The sequence below is a fragment of the Toxorhynchites rutilus genome, chromosome 3 (genome assembly GCF_029784135.1).
Source record: "Toxorhynchites rutilus septentrionalis strain SRP chromosome 3, ASM2978413v1, whole genome shotgun sequence".
Lineage (NCBI taxonomy): Eukaryota > Metazoa > Arthropoda > Insecta > Diptera > Culicidae > Toxorhynchites > Toxorhynchites rutilus.
Window position 1 is genome coordinate 42244616 of NC_073746.1, and position 15859 is coordinate 42260474.

The 15859-nt window shown below is 39.2% G+C and overlaps 2 protein-coding genes across 2 annotated transcripts; one reads left to right on the plus strand and one right to left on the minus strand.

Annotated features, from left to right (window-relative positions):
- Positions 1–10090: 10090 nt before the first annotated feature.
- Positions 10091–11846, plus strand: LOC129773065 (uncharacterized). The gene is made up of 3 exons (XM_055776616.1): positions 10091–10543; positions 10979–11013; positions 11524–11846. Exons 1-3 carry the CDS (start codon positions 10323–10325, stop codon positions 11844–11846), a joined length of 579 nt encoding a protein of 192 aa, XP_055632591.1. The 5' UTR covers positions 10091–10322.
- A 2688-nt stretch (positions 11847–14534) lies between these two features.
- Positions 14535–15573, minus strand: LOC129773066 (NF-kappa-B inhibitor cactus-like). Its single transcript, XM_055776617.1, has 2 exons — positions 14884–15573; positions 14535–14816 (listed from the first exon to the last, which is right to left on the minus strand). The coding sequence occupies exons 1-2, from the start codon at positions 15571–15573 to the stop codon at positions 14535–14537; spliced, it is 972 nt and encodes a 323-aa protein (XP_055632592.1).
- Positions 15574–15859: the final 286 nt, after the last annotated feature.

Below are 15859 nucleotides of genomic sequence, written 5' to 3' on the forward strand. Positions count from 1 at the left end.
GGAAAAACGGTCACAATACGAGCTAAGGTACGATAAAGTTATTTTGCAGCACGACAATGCTCGACCGCATGTCGCGAAATCGGTCAAAACATACTTGGACACGCTGATATGGGAGATCCGATCCAACCCGCCGTATTCTGCAGATATTGCTCCGTTCGATCACTCCCTTTTCGATCGATGCAATGTGGCCTGGTTGACCAGCACTTCTCCAATATTGATGAAGTCAAAAATTGGATCAATTCGTGGTCGTGGCCGACAAACCGGCCGATTATTTCCGTAAATTGCCAGAAACATAGGAATAAGTTGCGATTAGCGATGGGCAATACTTTGAATATTCAATTTGTAACCATTTTTTGCAGAATAAAGCATTAATTTTTGAAAAAAAAACGAAGAAACTTACCGGTACTCTTATTAACAATTTCATAAATTTTGTTTATTCAAACTCGTTTTTCAGATTATTTTTTCTCACAGAGTTAAACTCTAGGGAAAACCAACTGCAAAGTCATAACTTTCACCATGTTTTAATTTAGAAAACGCGTGAATTTTGCTCATCAAAATTGTCGAACAAATAAATGTTCCTCCTGGAAATTGATTAACATAAACTTACATGAACGATTTAAGTTTATCAATCGCTGCTAATGATTTCTAGTATGATATGTAGGTGCGAATTGAGAATACAGAGGAATATGTACGGAACAACAACATTTTATTGATAAAACTTGCGAAAAGCTTTCCCCAAATTTACCCAAAAACATAGCGGGTTGCATGTTGTTAGGTGTCAAAACGAGAGTAAATTGGAACTCTAAGAAGTTGTGAAGTGCATGGGCCCTCATGGTACATGTTCAGGTAATTTATTCTTTTCGTTAAGATTTGTCTGTGTTGTTTTTTCAGAATGTTTCTTTTGTTTTCCAGGTCTGGATACCTCGGGGCCTTTTTACACTGAGAGAAATAATTAGTAAATATAACGAATTTTTTGGTAAATACTACCAATCTATAGTCATTTTCGACCGTACTAATAAACACATATGTCAAGCAGAACCATGATTCGGAAGCCCAATATCGGCTACATTTTCTCGCCGAAAATGCACGTATCAGAATTATATCCTTATTATACCTTATATTATTGCCTTATGGGAACAATGAAAATGGTTAATACGCGCTTTTCTCACCAATTTTCAGATATGACAATATCCAAGCTTACTAATGTTATCGAGTAAAATATACTAATCTCTGGTAGGGATGCGGGTTTGTTGACAATATTGTAGCACGGTACTGATTTCGACATATGGAAGCCCCTCGTTTCTTAAATTTGAAGTCAGATCCCACACAATCTCGTATGTGTGGATCTGAGTTCCTCCCTTCTGTATTTGTTTGGGTGAATGGCAGAGCGAGAGTCTCTCCGCTTTGAATATTTGAGCGACTAGCCATAATGGGTGCTGAATGGGATCCGGCGGCTGAGTTTAGCGAAGACACTCACTGACCAATACGTATTTAGAAGACTCATGCTTTCTTTTTTTTGTTAACACATTTTCCCCCAAAAAAAGCAGAGTCTTTCGGCGGGTTTCTTGTTCTTCAAACTCCAAACCCGGCGAACTCGATTTGGACTGTATTCGGGAGCGTAAAAACCGCGAATGTGGGAAAAACGAGACGGGTACAACCACAAAGAACTTCGGTTAAAACTGTGGAATTATTAACATCGTTAATAATTACGTAGTTCCGGTTCTAAAGAATGCCGGGCTGATCTGAGGATCAAATCAGATACTCGCCCATTTCAACTTTGGCCGTGGACGAGGCGAAAGCGGTGTAGTTTGTGTCTAAATCGCGAGTTTGAAACCGGAAGGTATTGTTGGTGCTAGGTGCACGTTAGTTAGTGTGTTAAGAGTTTTTTTTCTATTTGTAGAGTGAATTAGGTTATTCAAATAATTGTAACAAGAAATACCCTCCAGTGCATCCGTCAAACGATAAATAGGTAAGCTCTATATTCAAATGTGGCACGTGGCGTGTGTAAACTAAATGTGGCTTTTGTGTGGAATTTTTCTGTTGTGTAAAATAGGAGGAAGAGCCGTTTTCGACACCACGTCCATCGTTGGAATCCAGCCCCGAACGTTATTGAAGGTGGCCGCGCATCCTATTCGTAAGCGCTACAACACTCGCGGAAAAGGAAAACCAGCCGCGGCTCGAATACCAGAGTTCATCGGCGGATTCATCGCCCACGTCTCCCATGCACGCAAGAGCCGCCGGCTATTCACGTAATGCCTAGGTTGTGAGTATTCCTTTTCCTTTTCCTTCGCGAGAAATTAAATCTCTTCTTACTAACAATAGAATAAGGTGAAATGTAAATACATATTAGATATAAGATAGGCTTAAGAATTGAGTATGATGAATGTGAGTGCGAATGTGAGTGTGAACATTGTCAACATATCCTTATATCCCTTCCTTTTCCTGAAAAAAATGTCACCCTTCTAAACTCGAGCAAACCGCGAGTAATCGGTTCTCTACTTCATTAACACTAGAATTAATGAAAAATGATTATATATACTTGTAACAATACAGATAGGAGTTTGGCTCCTTTAAACTTATGTAACTGAGCCTGTAAAAATAAACGATTTAATAAAAAAAAAAAAATAGGTTGTGAGTACTCTTTTCGTTTCTTTCTAACACATGCGCATGTAGAGAAATAAATTTGAAAAGCCACACACGTATTAACAAAGCCACAATGCCACACACAAAATAGAGCATGCTAAATATAGAGCAATAACCGACGACGATAGAATATCGTCGGTAAAGGAGGGCATGAACGCAGATGAAATGATAGGTTAGTTAGAAAAGCAACAGATTAGAAATCCCATGGGTAGAGGTTCAAAACCAACGTATATATGTGATTTATAAAAAAATATATAATTGCTGTTGAATTGATGTTTGAATGTTTATAATGATGGTTGTTATGTTTGATATGATTATTGAGTTCTATGTGTAGAGAGTTAAAAAAACGAATGAATAAATGTTGTTGAGAAAGTTATAGAGGTCTAGAAAAAGAACTCGGACGCATCTTTACTGGCTGGCGTGTAGCCGAAACACCGACAAATCGAAACTTTTTCAGGAAATAGGTCTTGAGTCCAGGGTTGGGGCTCCTTTTCTGTTGCAGCAATATTCCAATCCCCGCTTCACGTTCTCTGAAGCTAGTTTCAAGGTGGGTGGGATTAACGATATTTGAAATTGGTCCTATGATGAGATTCTCGGCCTAAGCGGTGTTCTCGGAACCAGCCGTGGTTCTCAGTTTTGTGGTTGTATCACGGACCGCGGACCAACGGTGTCGCGGGTCCTTCAGAGAGCGCAGAAGAGTCGCGGAAATAACCGGGTTTGTGAGAAAAAGGACAAACCCGCCCTCAGTGGGTGTCTCATTGCCGGGCAAGGATAAAACACGGCGGTCGGTCTCCCTCGCAGGAGTGGCGCTTAAGCCGACCGCTTATCTGCGCAAAATCCCCGGGCGCGACGAACTCGTGCGCATCCCCGGCGTCGCGGGTTACAATATGTACAAAAAATTTGTACATTCTACTAATTTTGCATTACCAAATGTATTTAGAAGTTTTCGACCGAGGATTTTTCTAAGGGTAGAGATGAAAACAACGGTGTCATATATCCATCAATGTTTCAATGACGGAGCTATTGTTTATGAACGCTGTCAACAAGACATACGACGTTGGTTTTTAAGCCAGCCGTATCGGACTGCAGTAGAGAAACGTTGGTTAATCATATTTCCCATTGTATTCACAATATAGCAAAAATACATCAAATCGTTTGAATCACACATTTCTACATCAAATATGTGGCTTTTTGGGAAGAGATATATATCCATCTCTAATTAATTTACGAAAAATAAAAAAATAAACATACAAAGTTAGGCAATTTTGCACGCTACTTACTAACATCACATTGAAGTGACTCTCCCTAAAGTGAATTCGTTTCTTTTTCTCATGTAATGTATCTCGTATGCATGTCTCGATGTTTGAGTTCAACGTGATTTGACATATACTACAGGTGAGCTAGATTTTGTTTGTATTGTACCCGATAATTACTCACATATACAAAAAAGCGTGCAGTGTTGTATTCAGAAACACTGACAAATTTGTGAAATTTGTTGATATAAACCCGTTTTTCTGCATGTTTTTTTTTCATAAAATTGAACTCCGAGGCAGAGTGAATTAAAATTTTGTTTAGAATGCCTCCCAAACTCCACGATATTTTACACGCTTTTTACTAATACTAACGCGAGGACCTTTATAACATACATAATTAGTGTCTAAGTTCGTCGGTTTGAGTTAACGGTGTGTAGCATGGTACACAAATGCAGATATGCCGACCCCCTGATTCTGCGAAGCTTCAGAATAGCTACTTTCGGGCAACTTTCCACAAGAGGCATTTGTAGGGTTCCACTGAGTGCTTAGACGTCGATAGAACTGGGATGACAAAAATCATTTCATTCTAGCGACGTGGCACTCAGTATTTTCTTCTTTGTTTTGGAACATGTCTTTTGTGGAAACGTTGAAGCTGCATCCTCACCCAAAGGGGGAGTCAAAGAGCTGTTCCTCTTTCTGGTTTGAAACTCTGCGAAAGAGCTGGTGCTTTGTCCCCAAGTATAGGTTGGACCGAAGCTCCGGCAAAGTCAGACACATGGGATTGAAGGTGGATGGCCTTAATGATTGAGGCAATTGTTGTCCGCGATAATTGGCTTTAGAAACGTTATGTACTTGCGCACTTTTGTGGCAACTACATAACTGAGACAAAATTGATCTCGCGCCTGGTTGATCTGAGGACTTAGAAATTCTAATCGGTCACTTTGTCCTGGATCGTGGAAGAGGCTGGACCGGCGGATTTTAACAAGAGCCTCGGTGTGCTAGCTTAGGTTAGTGAGTCGCGGTTATTCCGAGCAAGCCAGCTTTAGGGTTCTTTTTTCTTGAAATTTCAATTTATTTTTCCTAGATTTAAAAGTAGTGGCTCAAAAGGTAGAAAGAATAGGAGTGTTATCGTGCGAAGCGTGGTAAAATCCCAGGTAATCTGTGCTTGTTATATCCATGGGTGCCATGTGTGCTGACATTCCACGTGGGTGGAAACATATATTTGCCGTTTGACAGTTGCGATTCCGACACACCGTTCAACAGCTAGAGCCGTTCCAGACCCCACGGTGCAGCGAGAAAGTACCAGCAAACCCAGAGCTGAAGAGCGCGAAGCGCTGGCAGGAAGCAGCAAAAGCGACGACGACCGACGAAAGTGGAGGAGTTCCGCTAATCCGTGCAGCAGCAACATCAACGTTAAGCGGGAGGAAACCCCGCTAATCTCAGCAACAGCAGCATCGACAAGCGGGAGGAAACCCCGCTATCCTAAGCAGTATACGCATCATCGATGTTAAGATTAGACAGCGAACTCAAAAAGGTCGTGAGTAACAAACCAAAAATATATATTCTTTGCGCAAGACGATATTTAAGCCGGTACGGTCGCGAAAGCATAAAAGTAGCGATCGTAGCCGAGCGAGTTGATCGTCCGGTCTGCCATGATAAGGGTAGCCGGTTCGAATCTCAATTATGAAATATGATCGTATAGAGAAAAATGAGATTTTCCACGTTACGTGTTGATTTGATTGAAGTAAGATACCCAAAACCCCTAGGTCCCAGCGATGCATTTATTCCGCTGGTTGTGATTAAAAATATTGAATGAATTAAACGTTAGCGCACACGCAAATATATAATAATTAACCTGAAGGAATGAAAGTGAGAAGATGAAGATGGAGCGCCGAACAAAGCACGATTAATTAAGTTTGAAGTACCTGGAAAATTTAATAATGATGAATGAAGATTTTTAGTAGTGAAGTTTAGATAGTTTTGAAGAGCCGAATAAGGTAGGGATTGTGTAGTGAAAGTGTAGTGAAGTTTTTGGTTAGAGATTCAAGGATTAAAAGAAAGAGATAGAGGGGAAAATGAAAGAATAAAGAAAAATGTAAATTGGTTTAATAAAGAAATATTTAATATTTATGTTGAACCTATAGAACCCATATTATGTTTCTCTTTTTTAAGTTAGAAGTCTCCTTTAGCTTCCTTTTTGTCGGTTTCGGGGACAATAGAGTCCTAAAACTGGTTTTGTGACGAGATCCCGATTAGCCAGCCTTGCTTTCCCCGTTGGTTATTCTTTGTTGAATTTTGGTTGGTTCTGGATTCCCAAACGTGAAGGGAAAACGTGCTTTGTTTGAGATTTTACCTGTGATGATAACACAGGCAAAAGTGGGATCTACTTCATCGATCTGAGGTCGATTGTTGCGAGCAACAATTACCACAGCAATTATTGGATTCCCAACGTGCCTGGGACGGTCAAACCTGGAACTTCTCTGTGTTTGGGGGTACAAAGATAAAACGTGCCCTTTGGTAGAGTCTCAAACTGGCACAGAAACCGTGGTGAACGGTCTCCTTCGGGAGTGGCGCTTAAGCCGTTCACTAAACACTCCTCCATTCCTTCAGACCCGACCGTCTCGGGTCACAAGTGGGTAGACAATAAACCGTCCATTAATGGTGTAACGACTTTTTTGCATCAAAAATCAAGTTTTCGTTTCACTTTATATGGACGTAAAAATAAGAACATGTACGTGGGTAAAAAAGATTCGTTTCAGGGGGAAATAGAAGTGTAGATTGAGGACAGTTGAATGAAGAGGCAGATTTGTATTCATTAGTCACGTCAATTAGAATAAGTATTGACTGGAATAGTTCATCGGTCATTCTCGCTCTCAACGCTCGTCAATTCATTTTCTAGTCAATTCACTTTCTCTTGGCGGCGAATGCCAAAGTAGTCCTAGCCGAAGCGAAGCTGCAGAGATGAGAGTCGATCTTCCTTTTTTTATCATGGACGATTCCTGGCCCTGGTATTTACTTTTTCTTAGAGCATAATTAAAATGACCAGGAAACTTCCATGCACGAAGCTCTGCCACATCTATGACATTGGAGATTCTACCTGAAATATTAAAAATTTCATGAAAAAAAAATCTAGAGATATTATTTAAAAATTCCACAAAACTATGCCCGAATGACTACAGAGAGAGCTATTTCTGTTTGTATTAATATTTCGACACAAATTACACGCGGGACGCGACAAGACACAACACTTAGGCTAGGCGCAAATTAAGAAGCGTATAGCGCTCGTGAGCCAACGCGAAACGACTAACACGACTCGTATGTGACACACACGTCGCGTGACGGAGCGCATATTGAGACGCAGTTTTGATGTAAATAACTTGCCACTCTCATACAATGTATGACTCACACAATGTTGTGCCATACGTTACACAACCACCAAACCACTAGGGGAAAAGGGGGGAATTTGGACCACCTAAGCAAATCGCCTCATAATTCCAAACCAATACGATCTAAATAAAAAAATGTCACATTGTATACTGAGCTACACTTGTTTTCTCTCAATAAATAATGTTTAATCAATATATAAAGCTTAAATCTACCAAATATATCATAAAATAAAAGAGATGATTTTTGGACATTAAAATTTGATGCGGGGTGATTTGGACCAGTGGTCCAGTTATGGAAAGTTTTTTGGGATAATGTTACAAGCAGAAACAATGTTTTGGGATCGATACCAGGTGTCTTGGCCAGGTTCCAGACCAGAAAAGTTGGATTGACACCATCTCGAATTTTGCATGAATCTTTTCACTGTTGGTCGAGCATTTTCAGACACTTTTGATGCTTGGTCAAAGAAAATCCGTTCTCGATGACCTGCGTTGCTCTTTCAATCTACTCCTTCTTCTAACATTGTCTGTCCATCCTCTTTTTGTAATTCAGCGGCATCTGAAATCAATTATACCAAAGAAAAGTCTCAAACCTGTAGGACCAATTCACCCCACAGAAACGTGTCCATGTCACCCCACACAACACGCAAAAATTAAAATTCAATTAATTTTATTTATTGTCATCAAACTTACAGTTTCGCTACATCAAATTGTTCCTCTTCTGTAGGCGAACAGAACTTTACTTCACAATACACGAAAAGTTTGTTTAATTAGCGGGAAAAACCTTAAAACCACTATCCGAAAACTCACATTTTTTGACGATTAAAGTGCTTGTTGTGTTTATGCTACCGTTTCCCTCTACTTGTGAGGTTATACCAAAGTTTTTTTTTACATTAGGTACATACGGTTCAACAATATAAAAAATCCAAGTTGAGCCGTAATTTTTGAGATAAAGGGGTGGTCCAAATCACCCCATATGACCAAATCACCCCGTGTTACCCTACGACTATACAATATTGAACTCAAGAGGGAATGTTGTTTATGTTAAACATGAGTTCGAAATGACGATCAGATAATGCTGAAGACGAAATTTTGCATTATTTTCTAATAATTAATAAATATAAATCATCCACAAAATTGAAAAAAATACACGGGAGAACGATACACCAGTTGGTTAATTTATTTATATTATGTTAATTCACGTAATGAAAATAATGAATGTAGAAGAACACGAATTAGAAATATGTTACAGAATCGGTCAAATTGATACTAGGCTCAACGGAGCAGACTATTTCAAACAGTTGTTTTTAGTTCGAGAAGACAGCTGTTGTGAACTTTGCGATCTTTGTCGTATGTTTCTTCATATCCGTTGGTCGTTCATCGTGTATGTCCCAATGCCATCACATCTTGTCACAAAATGTTGCAACATTTTCCGAAACATCATTACGTTTGTTTGTAATGTTCCTTTCACGCGATCCTGATAACTTACAATTGTCCAGAAATGACATTTGCTTCTGAAATATCCATGGTTTCATAGTCTCATCGGATGCACAACTTTCCATACATTTTATCTGCCGTCGTTGTGCATCACGATAGCAACCTCTCAGTTCAAGCCACATCATTCAAGTTTGTTTAACTGCAATAATATTACCATGAAACACAAAAAGAAACATTAATCATACGGAATAAGTATTTATCATCATTCAAATTCGATTCCTTCACAAGTTCTTCCCAAATCCAATACTTCAATTTTAGCTCGCATCACTGGTATCATTAACTTACGCCTTCTCACTATTTCATTTTTTTCTATTCTCCATCGTCAATTTAGACGATCAGAACAGAAATATAGATTTACTGAACAATATTCATGGTGAATTGCCAAAATAAACTTGTTATGAAACGCGCTGCCAATATTATTTGACGACATGTCTCACTCATAAATAGCTGCGCAATAATAATTCACCAACACATCCACCAACGCCGACACGGCCAGCACAAAGAAACTGTGGTTCAGCCACAGCCGTGTATCACGAGAGCTGAGCCATCTCACGTCATCTGGTCAATTTGCGTCGTTCCATTTGTTTTCATTAAACACAGAAACAGGCGCTTTGTCACGTCAAGCTACACGCGCTATACGTGTCTCAATGTGCGCCTAGCCTTATAGTTCTTACAAGCGTAAAAAGGACGTTAAATTTACCTTTTCAGTCGACCGGTTACGGGCTCGATACTGCCCATCTACGGGACGATGTCCAGCGTTGTTCATTATTCAAATAACTAATAAGTGCTGGATCCTCAAAAATCATGGAACTCTCCAATCATAAGGTGACTATTATACTTATGACAGACATACAGCTGTACTACCGCTGTACTTCGAAAATTGTATGTCTGTCACCATGTACAGCGCTAGAACCATGCAAGCAACTCGGTACAATCGCTGTATCTGTACCAGGGGTACGACTAAAACGTCAAATCCCTCGTATTGCCAATGTACCCAATATTGCTGCGGTTTACTGACATTTTGGTTCTGACGATTACTGTTGTTTACAACACGGTCCGGTTATATAGTTAAATAGTGGCTAACTTTAAACTCCATGTTGAATCTGAACACCTCCATGTGAAACCGAAATATAAAAATCGCTTAAGCAGTTAGAAATAAAGCAGCGCAATTTCCGTGATTTCAACGATTTCAATCCTCGCAAATGGTATGTTGGTAAACAAATGACGCCATATTGATTTTGACTTTGGGTAGCCTATATTCAATTGATGTCTAACCCCTGATCTGTACCGACCTATTTCACCGTTGTACATGGTTACAGCTTGTCAATTTCAACTGCTCGCAGCGCCATAGACGGGTAGTGGTGGCACCATGAACAAGTTTTGTCAACACCGAATCAAAACACCGCAGTGTTAAATATTCAGTTAGAGACGAATGAACTCCCAGAGTTTAAAGTCTCTTAAATCCAACACCAATTCCAATTCCTATTCAGTTCGTGAGGAAAAAAACTATAAACTATATATACCTGTGGCCAAGAGTAGTTGAACAATGGTAATGGAGCTAGCAAAGAAAAGGAAGGCTACGATGCTCGACAAATCGGGGATGCTGGTCGTCATTGAAGTGTGGAAGGACAATATTCTGTCCCTTCGGAGCACTTCCAAGAACTCCCACATCTACAAGCAAATGTGTGAGGAGCTGAAAGGCCACGGCGTTATACTTACGGCGGTCGAATTGAAAAACCGGATCAATAATCTCTCTCGGAAGTACAGGTAGATACTTTTTGAAAAGAATAAAATCAAGTCAAAATAATGGCATATTTGGTCCCTACGTGGGGAAATGTGCCCTTTGTCAAAATAATCACAAGTGCCCCTGATTTTCATAAATTCCTGATCCACTGAAAAAATTCATGAAATTAATGCCAGAGATAAGATATTTTTTGTGGCATTTGTGATTATTTTGACAACTGAGCTACTAAAAAGACATATTTACAAAGCATTCGGACCAAATATGCTTTTATTTTGTCTCGAATTAACATTCTTTTCGGCTGTTAAAACGTTTGAGTCAGCACTCTACGGGCAATTTTTTGAGATAGTGTACTTTTACCGATCCGAAAGAAACGTCATGGGGCCCTCGGGAGGATCACCTTCTTCTTGGGATTATTTTGATATTCTACACAGCTTTCTCCATACTTATAAACAAAACAGCACTCGCGATTTGATGGATGAGGTGATTGGTTCCGGTAAGTTAAAAGTAATTTTGACAGTAAATTTTCGAAAGAAGGAGACTGCATGGATCGACTTTCTCTTGTGTTAAACATCATCTAGAAAGCTTTCATTACCATTTTTAATTTATTAAATGTGAGATAAGAACTTCCCTTTCAATTTGAGTCGTACAAATATAGTATCAAATCTCATGCAATGGGTGACTGTAGCGGTGGTCCAAATGACCTGTTTGGTATAATTATTCTGAAAAGAATCAAACTGAGACCTTGCAGAATCATGCGCGGAACGTGAATGTATGTAAATAACCACTCAGTCTTAGCATTCAAATTCATTTTCATTGAAGCAGCTTTTGATTTATGAGTAATTTGAGTTGGGTTCTGATTCAAGATAGAATAGATAGTTCATCCGGCATCTTCTGGAAAGTATTCCAGCCAAATTTTATAGTTTTTCACTCAACTTGAAAACAGTTTTTTGATCTATATCAGGCATTAACGAAGCAACTAACAATATCTTTTATTTTGTTCCAGATGATGACTACTGCGATGCTGAGTATTTAGATGAAGCGTACAACCCGGAGAACGACACATTCGCTCAATCTATGTTTATGTCACCTTCTGCGCCGACATCATCAGTATCATCGCCATCACCAACACTGCCATCATCAAGCCGCAGGCATTCCGATCCTAAAAAGAGAAAACAAAATGTGCAGGAAAAATTGTTGGAATTGGCTATAAATAAAAAGGAAAATATGGTTACTTTTATGGAGCATTCCAAGACTACAGATCTTCAAATAATCGAGCTCATGAAAGAAAATAACGCGTTGATGAGCAAGCTGGTCGATAAAATTTGAATTGGAAATTGGAAATTTGAACCAAATAAAACATGTTCAAAAAATCAAATGAATACAGAAATTGATGAAAAGTTTGCGGTGGTGGGTACCACCCACTGTTTTTACAGTGAATATAGAGGGAGATAATGGGACAGTTTCCCTGTGATATTTACCGAAATGTACCATCAGTGCGTTTCTAATCCTGGATGCTGATGCGTTTTCGTTTCTTACTATCAATCCTCTTTGTGGTTGTTGCTTCGAATTTAAGGTTTGAATCTGGATCATCCATTTTTTTGTTAATATGGTCATTGTGGTTGTTACATAGGTTATGTAGAATGCAGCAAGTTTTGATAATTGTATTGACATTATTTAGGTCGACCTCCAAACCTTTCCCGATTCTTCTGAAACGGGCCTTCAGATGGCCGAAAGCATTCTCTACAACCCGTCGGCATGCTGATAGATGATAATTAAATAACTTTTCATGCTCCGGCTGATCTACAGAAAATAGAAACGGCTTCATCACCTGGTTTGACAGTCTGAAAGCCGAATCGCCGATCAACAGTATCGGTACTACAACCCCTTCGATTAGTTTCGAATGCGCTTTAAATGTCTCGTTCGTGCAGTGTACTTTTTTGAGTTTGGAGTTCTCAAAAATAGTTGAATCATTTGAACGGCCAGGAACTCCTACGTTGATATATGTGAACCGGTAACGATGATCCACCGCAGCAAACAGAATAACCGAATGCCATCCTTTGAAGTTATAGTAGTCAGTTGCCTCATTTTTTGGTACTTTGACTTCTATATGGCATCCATCAATGGCACCGTAGCATTGTGGAAAACCCAGTTTCTCGAAGCCACCGACTATTTCTGATATCTTCTCCGAGGTTGGTGGGTATGCGTCAAACACTTCGTGTTGCACAACATCAACAACCGCATTGCAGATTTCAATGACCAGTTCACCCGTAGTTGTTCTTCCTACACCGAATAGACTTCCAATAGTTCTATATTCCGCTGACGATCCGAAAACATACAGGGCAATAGCGATGCGTTTTTCCAACCGAATAGCAGACCGCCAAAGAGTATCTTCTCTTTGCAGGCGATGTAATTTTTTGACCAACAAATTAAACGTACATCTGTCAAACCGAAGCGTGTTTTTGAACTTTTTATCACTAAACATTGGTACTTCATCTTCCCAAAATCTAGAATTTTCTACCTGAAAGACCGATATAGTTAGAGAAATTAAAGTTGATATTCAAATGCATCTTACAGTTGACCACACCCTACGTTTTCGGGATTTAACCGGACTAGAGAGTAACGAAACGTATTTCCTGTAGAGCTTCCTAGATATCAAAGCTAACATCCTATATTTTCTGCTCTGCTTCAACAGCATTTAAATTTTTCTGTTATTTTGAATCATTTTCGTTCTGATTACGTTCAGCATCCTGAAGAAATAAAGATACAAAAAATAAACAAGCAAGAACGTTGACGGCATTGAGCTTCGTATTACGAAACGGGGGAGTAGGCATGACAATATGGGTTTGCAGAAGAAATGAACACACTTTCAAAATAAAAACTATGAATGATAATTATTTTTCCCAAATCAAACTAGTACTCCATGTAAATGAAAATCACTTTTGCATGCAAGTGGTGAAAAATATCATACAAAAACTATGTCTAAATATAATTTTATATTATAATGGTAAGTTTTGGTGAGAATATTTGGAAATTTATAGAAAATAGTTTAAATTAGGGTCAGAACAACGTACTTCTAGTAGGCAAACAACGCCAAGAAAAAAATTTCATACAAATTTTAATAATTGAAAACTGCCTTAGGGTCGACTAATCTGATAGAGAAGAGTTGGCCTCACACAAACTAATGTCGTATCCAGATGTCGACACCATTCCGTCGTCAACCCGATTGCAATAGATTTAAATTCCTGATTGTCAGTTTGACATGCGGTACAATGTACAACCAAAGTATGTCTGTCATGGTACGATAGTACCTGTACAACGCTGTCCTCTTACAACGCAAGTACAGCTGTATGTCTGACCCTGGTATTAATCAGCATCAATAGTCAATAGTTATATAGTCCAATGCAACCTGATACTAGCATCTGTTCTCATCTCAAAAATTTTAGTGATTTGCACTTGAAATAGAAGTCACTATTTCGCATTGGGAAAATATAGTCAATAAACGATACGATAGTGACCGTCCTTACCACAATAGATGTTTTATACCAGAAAAATATGAATAATTTTTTATCAGATTGTATTGCCAGCATATCATAGGATTCATCGACTTATGTTATAAAATGTAATCGAATCGTGAATTGAAGTATTAAGATACATCATCAATTTACTTACAATGTTGTTATGAAATTAATGAATAAATAAACAATTTGAAAGATTTCTTGGACATATTCTTTCTACTGCATGCTACATAAGGAATATCTGTATAGTTTATTCCAGTGAAACTTCATGAAAATTTTATAAAACTTCAGTTATTTTTTTTAACTATAAGATTATTATTCTAAATTATATCGTCCAAATCGTAGCACCGATATTGATTGTCAAAAAACAAATTCATTGTTTCTCATTCGTTGTCGCATATGAAACAAATACAGAACTCGGAACCGTCAATCATATCAAGATGCATCAGATTATTTTTGTACAAATTATTGATTTTTGATCTGCACAAATTATTTTTGTTTAATCTTCTTCCCTCTCCATTCTTATTAGATCTTGCGGCTCGCATTCCCACCTTTCATCATCGCTGTCCACCGGCGAAGGGAGCTTATCTGCGCCTTTTTTACACAGTTTCTTAAGTATAGCTTCATTTCGCATGATAGCCGCCAGCTGATAGGCAGTGAATCCTGCGTACGTCACCTGTTCCAGCCAAAGCTTGGGGCACTCGTTCAGCAAGAAGTCGATAACTTGCTCGTTTTCCATTTCAGTTGCAATGTGCAATGGTGTCAATCCAGCGGAACCTTCCTGTTGGGCGAAAAATAAAACAACATGAAATAATCTTCGAAAATCACTCAAGACAAAATCGACTTACCCTTGAATTGATATCAGCTCCCGCGCTAACTAAGCAGCGAAGTATCTCTATGTTGGATTTCTCGGTCGCTACGTGAATGCATCGTTTTCCGCTATAGTTCCACAGCTCAAAATTGAAAGAAACTTTGCTAGCCAGCAGTTCCTTAGCGCAAGTGGTTTTACCCCGTAGACACGCCAAGTGCAACGGAGTGTTTCCTAGCACATCCCGAATTTCTAGATTCGCGCCGGCTGCGACAAGCAGCCGTACAACCTTGGGTTGGTCTGTAAGAACCGAAAGGTGCAGTGCTGTCTGGCAAAAGTCATTCTGAATGTCCAGGCAGTAACGAGGTGCCACCTTTATCATTTCCCGAACCACATCGCTAGCTCCGTGGCTCACCGACCAGTGAAGATAGGTATCGCCATCGTCGTTTTGGAAGAAGTAGTTCTCCCAGGTTGAAATATTCTTGGCTAGTTCCGTTCCCATTCTGAGCTGTCCCAAGCTTTTGCACAGCTCGTCTGTATCCTTTTCACGGAGAGACCCATTTGAACAGAGGTCAACGCCTGAATCGGAAGTCTGTTTTGAATGTTTCTCCCGGGTTCCTCCCGAGGTCTCCGTTGTGTTCGAAGCGACGATTTCGGCGCTTAGTGACGGTTCTGTATGGAAGCCGGAGTCGCCGCTTTCGGTGTAGGATTCTTCCTTTTGTGGATGCATTTTTGTTTGTTGGTGGAAATTTTACACCTTATATTTAGATGATCGATCAGGTGGTCAGTAGCAAGTGTAATGAGTGTTTCAGTTGTCGATGTTGGTTTTTATAACTTTTTGCCTAAAACAAATAACTACCCACGGGTAACTAAAGTCAGATGTGGAATATTTGGAATGGAATATTTACCGGTAAAATAGGTTACCTAGGTTTTTCACACGGTAGAAGTCATAACAATGGAAAAGCGTTTTATGAATTACACTTGTTTACCAATTAATACATTACTAATTATTGTAA

Excerpts from the sequence above, each read along its gene's own strand:
- LOC129773065 (XM_055776616.1), top strand. The coding sequence starts at position 10,323 with ATGGTAATGGAGCTAGCAAAGAAAAGGAAGGCTACGATGCTCGACAAA. Across the intron at positions 10,544-10,978 it reads AATCTCTCTCGGAAGTACAG|CACTCGCGATTTGATGGATG; the intron begins GTAGATACTTTT and ends TAAACAAAACAG. Across the intron at positions 11,014-11,523 it reads GGATGAGGTGATTGGTTCCG|ATGATGACTACTGCGATGCT; the intron begins GTAAGTTAAAAG and ends ATTTTGTTCCAG.
- LOC129773066 (XM_055776617.1), bottom strand. The coding sequence starts at position 15,573 with ATGCATCCACAAAAGGAAGAATCCTACACCGAAAGCGGCGACTCCGGC. Across the intron at positions 14,817-14,883 it reads GAGCTGATATCAATTCAAGG|GAAGGTTCCGCTGGATTGAC; the intron begins GTAAGTCGATTT and ends TTCGCCCAACAG.